A 16,904-nucleotide genomic window follows, 5' to 3' on the forward strand; every position below is an offset into this window, starting at 1 on the left:
TGTATATCAGCATGCGGTGAATCACAGCCGTGCTGATATACAGCCATATATATATATATGTATATATTTATTGTATGTGTCTTCGCAATGCATAACAGAAGATTAAAGTAACAAATACTTTGTATGAATTGTGGGATTTCCCAGTTTAAAGTTGCAGTGCACCACGTATAGTGTGCAGACACTGAATGAATGTTAGCATCTCATAATACTGTCTGAGGAGGGTGATTGTGAAGATCCCCAGTTGGATGCTGTCTCCAAAGACATAAAACATCATTTAAGCACATTCAGTTTTATGTTTTGTGCAGTCACAGCGCTCCATAAGTGTTTTTATTTAGTGAATTAGTGGCAGTATTTCAGCTCTCATTGGGTTTACAGAGCAATACAAGCTGCCTTTGTTTTTGCTGCAGGTTGAGAGCTCGCCGTCATCTCATCAGCCGCTCAAGTGGCGGGAAGTGAGCAGCACCGCGTGTGTGTGTCCATACCAGCGAGAGGCTCTACGTCAAGTAGCACAGCGTCACAACACACACTTTTGACCCTCAGGAAAACACACACACACACACACACACACACACATGCTATACCAAAAATGATGAGTGCAAACACACTGTGTCTTTAAAGGTGTGTCATTTCTGTGCCACTAACACTACCAAACAGAACTGCATGAATAATGACTGTTTTCAAACAGGTTTTGCATTTCATCTGATGCCATTAATGGTGCCTTTAACTCCAGATAATTTGCTCACATTCATGCAGATTTCTGTACAATCCATAAGCCATACAGTTCGCTTCACACATATGGTATGTTGAATGTGTTTTATAATGCATTATTGTATTTATTAGTAATTTTGGACATATGTTTTCGGTTTCTGGGGTCAATATGAATTTGAATGTGGTTGTTGAGCATTTTAAAATATGAATGCAGGTACCAAAAATCAAATGTTTAGCTTGAATAGATATATGCATAAACATTATATACTTTAGTGTAGTTGCAGAGTGAGGACTTTTATTTTTGCGATAATGACCGGTTGGCTGTACATTATCCCGCTTATTACACAATAAATGTATTCACATTAAATATTAAAGCAATAACCTTCAAATTAAACTTAATTTTTGAAAAGAAAGAGGAATTACCAATGGATGCTGTAAAATAATGTAATGGATGTTCTGTAAATATGTATGCAAATGAAACAAATCAATGCAAATGCCATTGATACATGTACAGTACATGGTCAGATGGAGGATTAGGCAGGAAGACGGGTTTGATTATATTATTTCACATAAAACATTTGCCTGCATTTTTATGAGCAATTATGAAATGCCTTAAATATTCGAAATGCAAAGCAAACAATGAAGTGTCCTCAATATAAGTTTTAGTTAGTGTTACTCAGGTTTGTGAACTAAATATCTGCACTGTTAAAACTATTAAGACAGGACAACTGAATACAAAATATTGAAAGAAAATTATGTGATGATGAATGATGAATAACATGCATAATGGCATATGCAACAATAAATCTGTGTGACTTTACAGTATTTTCCTGGCTAATTTGTTTTTTTGTTTTTTTTAATGTGTAGTTGTGCAGGTTTGTTATAAAAGCATCAGGATGGCTAAGTGTATTACTGCCCTCCACAGGTCAAAGTTTGAACTAATTGTTATATACTTGCACTAGCATATTGTATATGACAATTTAGTTCAAACTTTGACCTGTGGAGGGCAGTAATACACTTAGCAGTGTCTACACTGCTGGAATTCTAATAGAGAAGAAGAAGCTAGTTCAAGATGAGCATTTATGGTTAAAACGTATAAAATTGAAAAAAAAAAAAAGATATAATAAGACCCTTATTTCATTGAAGTCCACTATATGGAGAAAAATCCTGGAATGTTTTCCTCAAAAACCTTAATTTCTTTTCCACTGAAGAAAGAAAGACATGAACATCTAGGATGACATGGAGGTGAGTAAATTATCAGGAAATTTTCATTTGAAAGTGAACTAATCCTTTAAGCTCAGCCCTCGTGAAATTTAAATATATTGTCTATAAGGTCCTTAATGAACAACAATGCCATTTGTAGTGTATACTATAGTAATTTATAGTATACATTACTTTATAGTGTTTTTGAACCACACTATAGTAAAATACTTATTTTTTGTGATAATTCTATAGTTGCTGTGGTAATATACTGCAACAACTTCAGTAATATAAACACATTACTTTATCCAATAATGTACTAAGTTTTCTACAACTATAGGGCATATTATACTACAATACACTACAGTTTACTGTAGTAAAAACTAAAGTATACTACAGTATTTATTACAGTTTATAATAATAATAATAATAAACTTTATTTTATATAGCGCCTTTAAAGTTATATCTCAAAGCGCTTCACAGAAACATATAAATACAATAAACATACATTTGAGCAGAATTAAGAGGAAAAAAAAAAAAAAAAAAAAAAAAATAACTTGTATGCAAGCCTAAAAAAGTAAGTTTTAAGTGAAGATTTAAAAACACTAAAAGAGTCAGCATGTCTGATCTCATTGGGAAGAGCATTCCAGAGTTTGGGAGCAAAAGAAGAAAAAGCCCGGTCACCCATAGAGCGTAAACGTGTAGAAGGTACAATTAAAAAGCCAGAATCAGAAGAACGAAGATTGCGTCTTGGGGTGTATGCAGTTAAAAGTTCGGACAGATATTGTGGCGCTAAACCATTCAAGGCCTTGTAGGTGAGCATGAGAATTTTAAAATCGATGCGAAACCTGACCGGTAGCCAGTGCAAAGACTCCAAGATGGGAGTGATGTGCTCACTTGTCCTGGATCTTGTCAGGATTCTGGCTGCTGAGTTTTGGACATACTGTAATCTGTTTATGGTAGATTTGGAAACCCCAGCAAGCAGAGCATTACAATAATCGATACGAGAAAAGATAAATGAATTGATCAGTTTTTCAGCCGCCGAGAAAGATAACATGGGGCGCAATCGTGCAATATTTCTAAGATGAAAAAATGAAGTTTTGACCATATTTTGGACATGAGGATCAAATGTTAAATTTGCATCAAATATCACCCCCAAATTTTTTAATTTAGTTTGAAACTCCAAAGCAGAGCCATCCACCATTAAGGTTACAGCATCAGCTTTACGAATTTGTTGGGGTGAACCGATGAGCATAACCTCAGTCTTATCGCTGTTAAGACAGAGAAAATTATGAGACATCCAAATTTTTATCTCAGAGATGCAGTGTTCTAGAAAGCCAACAGCCGTATTATCGCCAGGTTTTGAATGAATATAAATCTGGGTGTCATCTGCATAAAAATGGAACTTAAGACCCAAGGATCTGAGAAGTTGACCCAGGGGGAAAATGTACATACTAAAAAGCAAGGGACTCAAAACAGATCCCTGGGGAACTCCAAATTGCACTGCCCCAACTTTGGATCTGCATCCCCCCAGGGACACAAACTGCCTTCGATCGGAGAGGAAAGATCAGTAGTTATCAGTAGTTAATACTACAATATGCTATAGCATTCATTAACAAAGTGTTATAAATACTATAATATATACAATTTACTATAGTATGGTTCAAAAACACTATAGTATGTATATTTACTATAAATTATGTGGGTATTGTAAGTTGATAGTAGACCTAAGAGTTAATCACTTTTGTTTTGTTTTCTTATATTTCTCTATATTTCTCTATCTTTTTATTTCTTTTTCATTTTTTATTTTATTTCTTTCCCAAACCCCCGCCCTTCAAACACGTGTCAGACAAACCTGTCAGCAAAACCAATCAGTGGAGCAAACATACACGAGCAAAATGATGGACAGGCAGCGAGCGTTTCTGATTGGCTAAACGCGCTGGCCACTCCTCCGACGCTTTACCTCAGCCTCAGCCTAGTTGTGTTATTTCCAGTCTATGTTTATTTCTCACAACGCAAATTTTGAGTGATTTGAGCGAGGTAACAGCGAAATTTTAGGCGTTGTACTAAAAACACTTAAACATCTTTAATAATATTCGCATGCTTCGCTTTCGGGACAGTTTCGCTTTGAATGAGATGATCGCGCGCTGATTGGCGGACTCGCGTGGCTCGAGCTCACAGCAGTATCTGTTCACGCCCTTCAGAAGTGAAAGAGCCCACGCACCGCTTTCACTTAAAGTAAACAAACGGTGTTGAAATTATTTGAAAGTATAAACAGCAAACATTCATACCTGACCACTAAGCGATTACGCCGAAAACTCGACACGTATGCACTACATACAAACACAATACACGAGCGGTGTCCGATTCACGAATCGTTCATTTGAGTCGGATCTTTTCAATGAATTTGTTGAACTAGTTTAACTAATTCCAACCCCTGCCAAATTATTACCCCCCTAGTATTGCTCGGGTTAGGATTATTCAATCGACTTCAACGAGGGGGGTTAATGATTTGGGAGTCGAAATTCGGCACAACATCGATTCATTAGTCCGATTCGTAATAAATGAACAGAGGATTTTGTGATGGAACGGAAAGTAATGTATTCCAAATAGTGTTTGGTAAGTTACACTATAAAAAAGTAATTAATTACTAGCTACTAATTACATCTTCAACAGTGTAATTAGATTGCTGCAATTAAAAAGTATTGCATTACTTATTACTAATTACTTTCTAAAGTATTTAAATGTAGAAGTTTACATTAAAAACATGCATTTTAACGTCAGTTGTTAAATTTTGATGTTAAATCAACTGTTGTTTTTTATAGTATTGTTCTATCGTCTGTACAAAAATGCAAAACCATCAGAAGTAACTGTAATTAAATTACATGAGTAATCCCTTATTTTACATTTTCAAGGGAAAAGTAATTAAATTATGGTAATTAATGACTTTATAATGCATTACACCCAACACTGCTTATAGTCGTTATTGAATAGCAAAAATATTGCAAATAAATCTGGCTGGTTAATGCCTTTAAGTTATATTAATAAACAGGATTTCATTGTTTAATAACAAGAAAAACAAAAAATAGCTAAGATGGCTGTTTTTGTTTAATGTAAATGCTATATATATATATATATATATATATATATATATATATATATATATATATATATATATATATATATCTTCGTGCTGTATGTGATGAATCATTGCTGCAATAAAGTGGAACATTGATAAATCTTAAAAATAAACAGCAAATGTGTCTACATATGGATTTTGGAACACAGGGATAAACTAAATGGGACAAACACACAATAGAGACTCTGCAGACCGAACTATGCAAAGTTTTGCTCCGAGTACAGCGCAAAACCCAAATAATGCCTGCAGAGCAGAATTAGGAGTGTACCCACTTATAATCACAATTCAAAAAAGGGCCATTAAATTCCATACTTCCACACTTCAATAAATATTATAAGATTGAACATTTTTATTGCAATTTTATTTTATTGCTATTTCTTTTTCATTATTATTATTTTATTTATTTATTTTTATTGTACAGTATTATTAATGCTTTGGCAATGTAAAGATTTGTTTCTCCATGCTAATAAAGCTATTTTGAATCTTGATAGCGTGATGACGTAAAAGAATCACTGAATCGGTTCTTTGAAACAACTTGTTCGAAAGAACCGATTCGCTCAAATGATTCCGACATCCCATCCATAATTACACACACAATATAGTACAATGTGCACAATACAAACTAAGCGAAGGGTGTAATGGTGTTTGTGGAAAATGTAAGCGCAATATTTAGAATATATTAAGTAGTAATAAATAATGCGTTAGTAAAACGAGTGAATGCAAGAATGCGCTATAAAAAAAAAAAAGATATTCCGCACATTTACACGCGTTTATGACTGAAAACATTCAGCATCTCGAGGACGCGACTCTATGAATGAGAACGCGCGCTGTGATCTATTTTTATCCCATCGCTGGTGCAGGTGCACGGGTCAGAGCACGCGGAAGTGACGTGCGCGCTCACGAGACTCGCATTAAAGCATCGGGATTAGATCTGTGGACAGTCAAGCGGAGAGCAGCCGAGTTAAACGGTAGGATTTTATTCCTTCCCTTTTATATATTCGCAATTTTTTGGTTTCCAATCTCTCATAATTGCTTATGGAATGAACGCCGACACATTTTGCTTGTTTTATCGGTTTGTTTATGTGTGTGAGTGTGTGGGAGATCATCGCTCGTGCGCCTGATGTGGTGTAGAAATATCCCCACAGTTGTTTTACAAACACCAGTTCCTGTTTTAATACGTTTTAAAGGGAAAATTAATTTTTAACAGCTTCAAAATACATATTATACCTCTATATACGGATTTAATGTCTCTGCCTAAAGAGCTATTGACCAAATTCAGAGCTGTCAGTCGTGTATTTATGTGTATATATATATATATATATATTAGTTAACGTTATATTTAATCTGTCTAAATGGGCCATTGAACACAGAGGCCCCTAGTTAGATGCAGCTTATTTGTTTCTCTGCCAAGAATGTGACTTGTCCCAGCAGCCTCGATGGTGCAGATGCTGGAACAAAGCTTTCACATCACAAGCCTGATTGTTGTTGTAGGATATAAACAAATCTTCCCATTCCAATCTGCTGAAACGAGGCTGTCAGATCTATATGAATATACTTTTCGTTTTGCTTAAAGGGTTAGTTCACCCAAAAATATTTTTTTTTGTCATTAATTACTTCCCCTCATGTTGTTTAAAACATTTGAAGACAAAAATGAAGATATTTTAATGAAATCTGAGAGCTTTCTGGTCCTCCATTGACAGCCTATGCAACTACCACTTTCATTTTTTGGGGGTGAGCTATCACTTTAAGGTGTATTGGGTTTTATTTTAGTATCTAAGAGTGTTTGAGTCAGACGTTTTAGTTTCATCTGCTTTATAGAATCGTTTTGTGCTTCAAAATTGTATGATTTGAGCGTTATAAGAGGTTATTTAATAGTAGGTTCCTATTGTGACAACTTGCCCCGTTCTTCCCTGCCTGGTTGCAACGCCGATATGCTGATCTGTACATATAGTCCACTGTAACTGAAACAAATGTGGTCAGCAGTTATCTTGGCATCCTGTACCAAAGTTTACAGCCTGTAATATAAATAAAGAAGCTGATTTGTTGCTGAAACAAGCTTTGCTTGAGATTTCCTTCATCTTATTTAACCCTGTAAAATAAGTAAATAATAGTCAGATAAATAATTTTTTTTATTTTTTTTTTTTAATTGAACGGTTTATTGGACTTATAGGCAAAATATAAAAAATGTGCATGTGTGTTTTGTATCACATTTGATACATCAGGCTTTTATGGTTCATAAATAGTGAGACTATGGAGCTAATAATTTTATATGCAATTTGATGCAGATGCTGATATTGAATTGGCTTGAAAGTATGATGAAATTCTGATCACTTATAATGTAAATCTAGTGATTACTTCCATAAAATGCATATAAATATCAGTCGTTACTCTATATCTCCAATATTGTCTTAGTAAGATGATATTTAATGCTTAGTTTTATGATCAAAACTCTGTAGTTTCAAAACATATAAGTCTCTGGTGTCTCCAGAATGTGTCTGTGAGGTTTCAGCTCAAAATCCCCCACAGATCATTTATTATAGCTTGTCAAATTTGCCCCTATTTGGATGTGAGCAAAAATATTTTGTGTGTGTCCCTTTAAATGCAAATGAGCTGCTGCTCCCGCCCCCTTTCCAAATGAGGGCGGGGCTTTAACAGCTCAACAATAACAAAGCTGGAGAATCTCACGCAGCCAAAATGACGAAAGTGTTCAGCCTTACATTGTTCAAACTGGAGTCGACACTGATGGAGAGACTCAGGAAGAAGTTACAACTTTTAGACGTTTCTGAATGTTTAGTGGATAAATTGATGTAGCTGCTGTGGAGTTGATTCAACTCATCCACTAGCATGTGCCGTCATGTTCATCTTTTGTGTTGAATTGACCCTCGTTTGTGAAGCAGTCCGGCGTAAAATGACGGCATGACAACAACACTCTACTACAACAACTCTTCCTCTTCTCTAAAGCAGCCCAACATGACCCCGCCCCTTTTGTTGTGTGTTCTCGGGGGCGGGGTTTATGTAAATTTTAGGGTTTGTGACCCAGGAAGAAGCTCTTGTACACAGCAAAAAGAAGCAGAGTTTAAGTTATTGAGATAATTAAGCGATTAATTAAGTGATGAATGAGCATTAGTGATGAACACCTGCTGCTAAAAAGCAGAATCACTGAAGAAAAGATAGTCCTCCTCTACTAAAATCTTGAGAGATATGTCTTTTATCTTCAGTTGATTTCATCTAAGACTGTGCCTGAAGTCAGTTGTAGTTCTTCGCTTTTCTTCAGTGATTCTGCTTGTTAACAACAGGTGTTCATCACTACCGCTCAAGCATCACTTATCTCATACTTTGTTACTTTAACGCTATATAGAAAGGGACCATATGTACTCCAAGCAGAGTTAATTAAACTCTGGTGATTTTGCTGTGTAGTCCCTACCAGCCGTTTGTTGTAGTCCTCAAACAGTGATTTCTGTAAAAGAAAATATCTCCCTTTGCATTGAACTTTGAGTGTCATAACTTTGCAGATGTTGTTTATGATCAAACAGCAACATTACACACTAACTAAAGCTAAAAAAGTGAAATCATAATCAACCACCCCTTTAAGTGCATGAACACAATTGCAGTGTATTGGCCAAACATTTGTGCATTTGTAAAGTATGTTTCTAAATGTCCACGTGTGTCAGTAACGAGACGCTGCCTGTCTGTCCACCATCAATCTGCTGAGACTGACACGGGTGCAGTTACAGGTCACTCTCTCCAATTTAGCAAATGTGGGTGTTCCCTCGTTCTCTCGTTCTCCTCTGCACCTCTAATTAAGCAAATGCAGCCTCTCGCACTCGAGACGCCTCTCGGCTCGGGCTCAACCTATTATCTTTGTTTTTTAAGTGTGATGGAAGGAAAGTGGATAGTTGGCACTCGCCAGCAAACGTGAGTTTGGAAATGTGTGAGGGATTTTGCAAGGGCAAATTTACATAGACCCCATTTAAAGCAATACTTTATGTAAAAATAGTTCATATCACTATATGTTCCAAGTCTTCTGAAGCCATACAATCCAGATATCCTGAAGAGTGAGATTTGAGAGAACTGTTCCTGTAATGGCCAAAAAGCTGCATATTATCTGGTATGCACGTTAAATGGCAATTCATAACAGGCTATATAAAATAAATAACTAATGTATTAATGAGAATATTATCTGTCAGGTTTGCACCAAAATGTGAATGCAAATAGACCTTATTGGAAACAGGCAGAGAGCGAGATGCTCATGTGTCCTCTTGTGAATCAGCATCTGATTTCTTATATAATCTCTCCACTGAATCATATGCAAATAGGACACTGAGGGTCTCCTGCACGCTACAGTACAGCTGCACAAAATAGATTCAGTAATATATATATATATATATATATATATATATATATATATATATATATATATATATATATATATATATATATTATATATATATATTATATATATATGTATTAATATATTATATATATATGTATTAATATATTATATATATATGTATTAATATATTATATATATATGTATTAATATATTATATATATATGTATTAATATATTATATATATATGTATTAATATATTATATATATATGTATTAATATATTATATATATATGTATTAATATATTATATATATATGTATTAATATATTATATATATATTATGTATTAATATATTATATATATATTATGTATTAATATATTATATATATATAATGTATTAATATATTATATATATATTATGTATTAATATATTATATATATATAATGTATTAATATATTATATATATATATAATGTATTAATATATTATATATATATATAATGTATTAATATATTATATATATATATAATGTATTAATATATTATATATATATATAATGTATTAATATATTATATATATATATAATGTATTAATATATTATATATATATATAATGTATTAATATATTATATATATATATAATGTATTAATATATTATATATATATATAATGTATTAATATATTATATATATATATAATGTATTAATATATTATATATATAATGTATTAATATATTATATATAATGTATATAATGTGTGTGTATATATTTAATTATAAAATATATATAAAATATATATCATTAATAATTATTACAAATACAGTGATAATGCTTGAAAATAAATTGGAAAAAATATATGTAATGTAGTACATTTAATATATTTTATATAACAATATATTATTACAATAGTTTTATTAATGATATATAATATAAAATATATATATATATATCACACACACACAGTACAGTCCAAAAGTTTGGAACCACTAAGATTTTTAATGTTTTTAAAAGAAGTTTCGTCTGCTCACCAAGGCTACATTTATTTAATTAAAAATACAGTAAAAAAACATTAATATTGTGAAATATTATTACAATTTAAAATAACTGTGTACTATTTAAATATATTTGACAAAGTAATTTATTTCTGTGATGCAAAGCTGAATTTTCAGCATCATTACTCCAGTCTTCAGTGTCACATGATCCTTTAGAAATCATTCTAATATGCTGATCTGCTGCTCAAGAAACATTTATGATTATTTTCAATGTTGAAAACAGTTGTGTACTTTTTTTTTCAGGATTCCTTGATGAATAGAAAGTTCAAAAGAACAGCATTTATCTGAAATACAAAGCTTCTGTAGCATTATACACTACCGTTCAAAAGTTTGGGGTCAGTAAGAATTTTAATTTTTATTTTTTTGAAAAGAAATGAAAGAAATGAATACTTTTATTCAGCAAGGATGCTTTAAATCAATCAAAAGTGGCAGTAAAGAAATTTATAATATTACAAAAGATTAGATTTCAGATAAACACTGTTCTTTTGAACTTTCTATTCATCAAATAATCCTGAAAAATAATATTGTACACAAATATTTTGTACAGTTGTAAACATTAAATGTTTCTTGAGCAGCAGATCAGCATATCAGAATGATTTCTGAAGGATCATGTGACACTGAAGACTGGAGTAATGATGCTGAAAATTCAGCTTTTATCACAGAAATAAATTAATTTGTGAAAAATATTCAAATAGAAAAACAGTTATTTTAAATTGTAATAATATTTCACAATATTACTGTTTTTACTGTATTTTTAATTAAATAAATGTAGCCTTGGTGAGCAGACGAAACTTCTTTTAAAAACATTAAAAATCTTAGTGGTTCCAAACTTTTGGACTGTACTGTGTGTATATAATATATATATATATATATATATAATATATATATATAATATATAATATATATAATATATAATATATATATATATATATATATATATAATATATATATGTGTGTGTGTGTATGTGTTTATATATTAAATACATTACATATAATATATTAATTTTATATATCTATATTTTTTTATTACAATAGATTTAATAATAATAATTATTTATAATTATTACAATTACAGTGATAATGCTTGAAAATAAATAGGAAAAATATATATGTAATACATTTAATATAGTTTATATAATTATATTATTAGCTTTATTTATTAATTTATGATAGATCTATCTATCTATCTATCTATCTATCTATCTATCTATCTATCTATCTATCTATCTATCTATCTATCTATCTATCTATCTATCTATCTATCTATCTATATATCTATATATCTATATATCTATCTATCTATCTATCTATCTATCTATCTATCTATCTATCTATCTAAATTAATCAAGGCACATTTTTACATAGATTTCACTACATTTGCACACATTATATTGAATAATTTCCTTATGCACCAGTAAAACAATGCATAGCATTTCTTTACCTATGGATATTTTTAATAAAACTTTTTAATACATGAACATTGGCGTGCAGAAAACATCTTCACGTTTGAGGCACTCATAATATGTCGTTTCCCAGAAGTGACATCACAAAGGGAGGAGGCAGGGCTGGAACGGAAAACAGTATTTATGTAATTGACATGTGGGACACATCCCTGTAATCCTGAAGAGAAAACCTCTCCTGCTGTTTCATTTTCATAAGCTCACAGTGACTGTCAGGTTTGCTCAAGTATGTATATGAGCCCGTTTGTTTCATACCTTGATCTGTGTGTTTTATCCTGTTAAATAGCATAACAGACACAGTTGTCCGTCAAGCGGCAGCTTCTGTAGTAGTGATTGGCTGATAAGGGTTTTTAATGGCAGATGATGCATGAAAGTGATATCTAGAGAATATTTTTATGGCACATTTCTGTGTCTCTCAAAGAGGGAATGAATGATTATGGGTTGTTTTCAACCCAAGGTCTGGATAAATATATGACTGAGCAGATGTTGGGTTAATTTGACCCAGAAAAATTGGGTTGTTTATTTAACTTGTAGCCGAAAAATACTGTGACTGACTCCATAACCTGTCCATAAATAATCAGTGTACAATTCTGAGAACACATTTTAACATATTAATAATTAACATAATAATTAATAATTAACATTATTTTAAGTATTTATGTTCTGTATCTTTTTGAATAAAATCATAAAATTTTATGCAAAGCATAATGAAATACAGATGCCTTACGTCTGCCCCAGAATCTGGGTAACACAAAAACTACCTAAATGCTGGGTTGTTACGTTTGACCCAGGAGCTGGGTGACACAAAAACTACCCAAACACTGGGTTGTTACGTTTGACCCAGGAGCTGGGTGACACAAAAACTACCCAAACACTGGGTTGTTACGTCTGACCCAGGAGCTGGGTGACACAAAAACTACCCAAACATTGGGTTGTTACGTCTGACCCAGGATCTGGGTAACACAAAAACTACCTAAATGCTGGGTTGTTACGTTTGACCCATAAGCTGGGTGACACAAAAACCACCCAAACACTGGGTTGTTACATCTGACCCAGGAGCTGGGTGACACAAAATCTACCCAAACACTGGGTTGTTACTAGGGCTGCGACGATTAATTGCAATTAATCGTTTGCAAAATAAAAGTCTGTGTTTACGTAATATATGTGTGTGTTCTGTGTATAATAATTATTTATATATAAATACACACACATTCATGTATATATTTAAGAAAAATGTTATATTTATATATAAAATATTTATGTTTATATGTAATAAATATATATATATTTATAATACATGCATATATTTCTAAACTTTATACCTGTATGTGTGTGTATTTATATATACATAATTATTATACACAGAACACATACATATATATTACGTAAACACAGACTTTTATTTTGCAAACGATTAATCGCGATTAATCGTTGCAGCCCTAGTTGTTACATCTGACCCAGGAGCTGGGTGACACACAAACCACCCAAACACTGGGTTGTTACATCTGTCCCAGGATCTGGGTAACACAAAAACTACCCAAACACTGGGTTGTTACGTTTGACCCAGGAGCTGGGTGACACAAAAACCACCCAAACACTGGGTTGTTACATCTGATCCAGGAGTTGGGTAACACAAAAACTACCCAAACACACCTGCGTGAAGTTGGCCCCCCACCCAACGCAAAACGTCTGCAAAATAGTCTCAATCGTTTGTGCTCCGTTTGTGCTGGTTTGTGCTGGTGAAATTTCCGTTTGTGCTGCTTCGGTTTTTAAAATATTAAAATAACTTTTATAGGTCATTCTCAGGTCACTCAGCCCCCCACATGCTCCAAATTAGCCCAAAATAGTCTCAATCGTTTGTGCTTCATTTGTGCTGGTAAAAGTTTCGTTTGTGCTGCTTCGATTTTTTTTTTTTTTTTTTTTTAGATATGTCTATTAAAATAATATTTATAAAATCTCAGGTCAGTCAGCCCCCCACATGCTCCAAATTCACCACAAACAGTCGCAATCGTTTGTGCTGATAAGTTTCATTTGTGCTGCCTCGCTTTATAAATATCAGACATTGTTTGCATTGAAATGAATGACACTGAACGGCTGCAAATGCAAATCGCATAAGAGCATATTATAGTGACTATTAGGCTATATACTAGTGTTGTCACGATACTAGAATTTCTAACTTCGATACGATACCTTGAAAAATATCGATATTCAATACCATTTTCGATACCACGGAGAAAAAAACTGCCACAATATTAAGGGGTTATTTTTTAACCTAGAACATATATTTTACATTAACAAAACTGTCCTGAGGTAGTGCACTTGTTCAAAAGCCTCTCAGATTGCATTACATTCAAAAACCAATAAATTGCAAGTAAAAAAAAGTGCAATCTTTTGTATTTCCAAGTAAAATCAAATCACAATGTCAACAAAAGATACTTAAACTTCAAGCAAAAACAAAATCAGTGCAATCTTATGCATCAAGTATCAAATTAGTAAACAAAATAATTAAATGGAATCTGTTGCTGCAGTTTTATGCAGATTTTCTCTACAGAGGTGAGTGAGATTGACACCCATTACTGTAATGCAATGAAAAATACTTACAAAACATTTGTTAATCAAAGTTAAAAGTTGTATTTGTTAATATTTTTTCATTGGACCGGAGCTAACATGATCCGCTATATTTTTATTACCTAATACCTACTGTTATCAAAGATTAAAATATACTGTAACAAATGCATTGCTCATCGGTCATAAAAGCTGGTTAATACATTAACGTTATTTGATGAACAGATTTAAACGCAAACGTGCGTGCATCACACGCGTAAACAGTGCTCACTGGATCGACATGAAGTCGTCAAGTCACCTTTATTTATATAGTGCTTTTAACAATTCAGATCCGGCTGTCGGTCTCTCAGGTGCTTTGCTATATTAGTGGTGTTAGCGCCTTTTGTTAGCACTGTTCTGTAGCATCTCTTGCATATTGGCTTGCTTGTGTCCTTCGACTTTCCATGTTCATTTGCCTCATATGCAAAATATTTCCAGATAGCACTTCTGCTGTGTTCCTTATCAACCAAAGCCGGTCGCGCGGGCGCTGCACTCGCCATCTTTCCATTCACTTCACTTTTGCTAACCAGAGCAAATGAGACGAGTGCGCGTGCGCATGTGGTGGTCGTCAACGCGCCTTTGGAGAGCAGTGAAAGTGAAAGCGCGGCTAGTATCGATACTTCGGGAAATTAGTATTGGTACCGTTCAGATATTTCAGTATCGATATTTATCGAAATATCGATATTTTTGACAACACTACTATACCAAAGCATAGACATTAACAGAAATAGTAGGAGCAATGTGATTTCAAATTAAGTCTCAGTTTGCTTTCCCCCTTTTCATTGACAAGCGCGTCAGAAACAGAAAGTTGTTGCATCAAAAAAGCTGCATCAGTCCGTGTAATTCCTTCAATTAATTAGCCTACGTCAAGAAAAAACGACTTATTTAATTGTCTAACTAAACCAAATTGAAAAAAACAAATAATGGCATTCGTTTAATTTGATTTTACTTGAAAGTAAACAAAGACAAAAAAGAATTAAGCCTATATAAGATTAAAAATTTAGCTTTAAGAGGGTTTTTTTTTTTTTTGGGTTTATGGGTTTATCTTAAATTAGTTTATGCTTTAAAATTCGTTTCAAATGTGTGGGTGGCCCCTAAAATACTCATTTTGGCTTTATGTGGTCTAAAACAACACCTGAGGAAATTTTAATCTATTTGTATTTATTTTATTCTTAAAAGGCCTAAGTAAAACCTAATGGTGCAACATGTTTCACTCGTTATTACAAGCAGTTTTTTTTATTTGTTTTTATTTTTATAAATAATAACATAATTTGTGTTTCATTGGAAAAACCTAAAATATCAGAAACCAATGGATAGGATTGCGCAGGCTGAGTGACGTCATCGCCTATAATTCAAAGTCTAATATTTTAAAATCGAAAGCAGCACAAATGAAACTTTTACCGGCACAAACGAAGCATAAATGTTTGAGACTATTTTCGGTGAATTTGGAACATGTGGGGGACTGGGTGACCTCAGAATGACCTATACATATTCTTTTAATATCTAAAAAACCAAAGCAGCACAAACGAAAATTTTTACGGCACAAACGGAGCACAAAAGATTGAGACTATTTTGCAGACGTTTTGCGTTTGGTGGGGGGCCAACTTCACGCAGATCCCAAACACTGGTTTGTTACGGCTGTCCCAGGATCAGGGTAACACAAACACTACCCAAAAACTGGGTTGCTACGTCTGTCCCAGGATCTGGGTAACACAAAAACTACCCAAACACTGGGTTGTTACGTCTGTCCCAGGATCAGGGTAACACAAAAACTACCCAGACACTGGGTTGTTACGTCTGTCCCAGGATCAGGGTAACACAAAAACTACCCAAAAACTGGGTTGTTACGTCTGTCCCAGGATCAGGGTAACACAAAAACTACCCAAACACTGGGTTGTTACGTCTGTCCCAGGATCAGGGTAAAACAAAAACTACCCAAAAACTGGGTTGTTAAGTCTGTCCCAGGATCAGGGTAACACAAAAACTACCCAAAAACGTACTCGGTTACTAACGTAACCTCGGTTCCCTGAGATACGGAACGAGTACTGCGTATGGGGAAAGGTCTCCCTTTTTCCCCGCTGCTGAAGCCTTTTTCAATAACGCAGTGTAACTGCACCGTCATTGGTTCACTCATAGACAAGTTGTTGAACCAATGGCGGCGCGGCATAGCTGCGCGGCCTATGGCGACAAAGCGCGCGAATATTCCCGCCGAAATGGGCGGGGTATAGGGCTATATAAGCAGGCGTTTCGCCATAGGATTTCAGTGTCAATCGACTGAAGCGACGACCCTGAGCCGCAGCCTCGTGGCACGGCAAGTGACGCAGTACTCGTTCCGTATCTCAGGGAACCGAGGTTACGTTAGTAACCGAGTACGTTCCCTTTCGATACTTCACTCGTACTGCGTATGGGGA

The 16,904-nt window shown here is 33.7% G+C and overlaps 2 protein-coding genes across 6 annotated transcripts in view; both read left to right on the forward strand.

Moving 5' to 3' along the window:
* The window catches only part of trpm2 (transient receptor potential cation channel, subfamily M, member 2), a 50,629-nt gene extending 49,396 nt beyond the window's left edge, over nucleotides 1-1,233 (forward strand). Inside the window, exon 32 of the mRNA XM_067409095.1 lies at nucleotides 408-1,233. Coding sequence (XP_067265196.1) covers nucleotides 408-533 — 126 coding nt within the window. The 3' untranslated portion in view covers nucleotides 534-1,233. The remainder of the gene's footprint in view (nucleotides 1-407) is intronic.
* A 4,738-nt stretch (nucleotides 1,234-5,971) lies between these two features.
* si:ch211-45c16.2 (mitogen-activated protein kinase kinase kinase 13) overlaps nucleotides 5,972-16,904 on the forward strand; it is a 75,069-nt gene continuing 64,136 nt past the window's right edge. For all 5 annotated transcript variants that reach the window (XR_010897095.1, XM_067408965.1, XM_067408971.1 and 2 more), the window contains exon 1: nucleotides 5,972-6,015. The gene's annotated coding sequence lies outside the window, so the exon portion shown is untranslated. The remainder of the gene's footprint in view (nucleotides 6,016-16,904) is intronic.

Source organism: Chanodichthys erythropterus, chromosome 14 (genome assembly GCF_024489055.1).
Source record: "Chanodichthys erythropterus isolate Z2021 chromosome 14, ASM2448905v1, whole genome shotgun sequence".
Lineage (NCBI taxonomy): Eukaryota > Metazoa > Chordata > Actinopteri > Cypriniformes > Xenocyprididae > Chanodichthys > Chanodichthys erythropterus.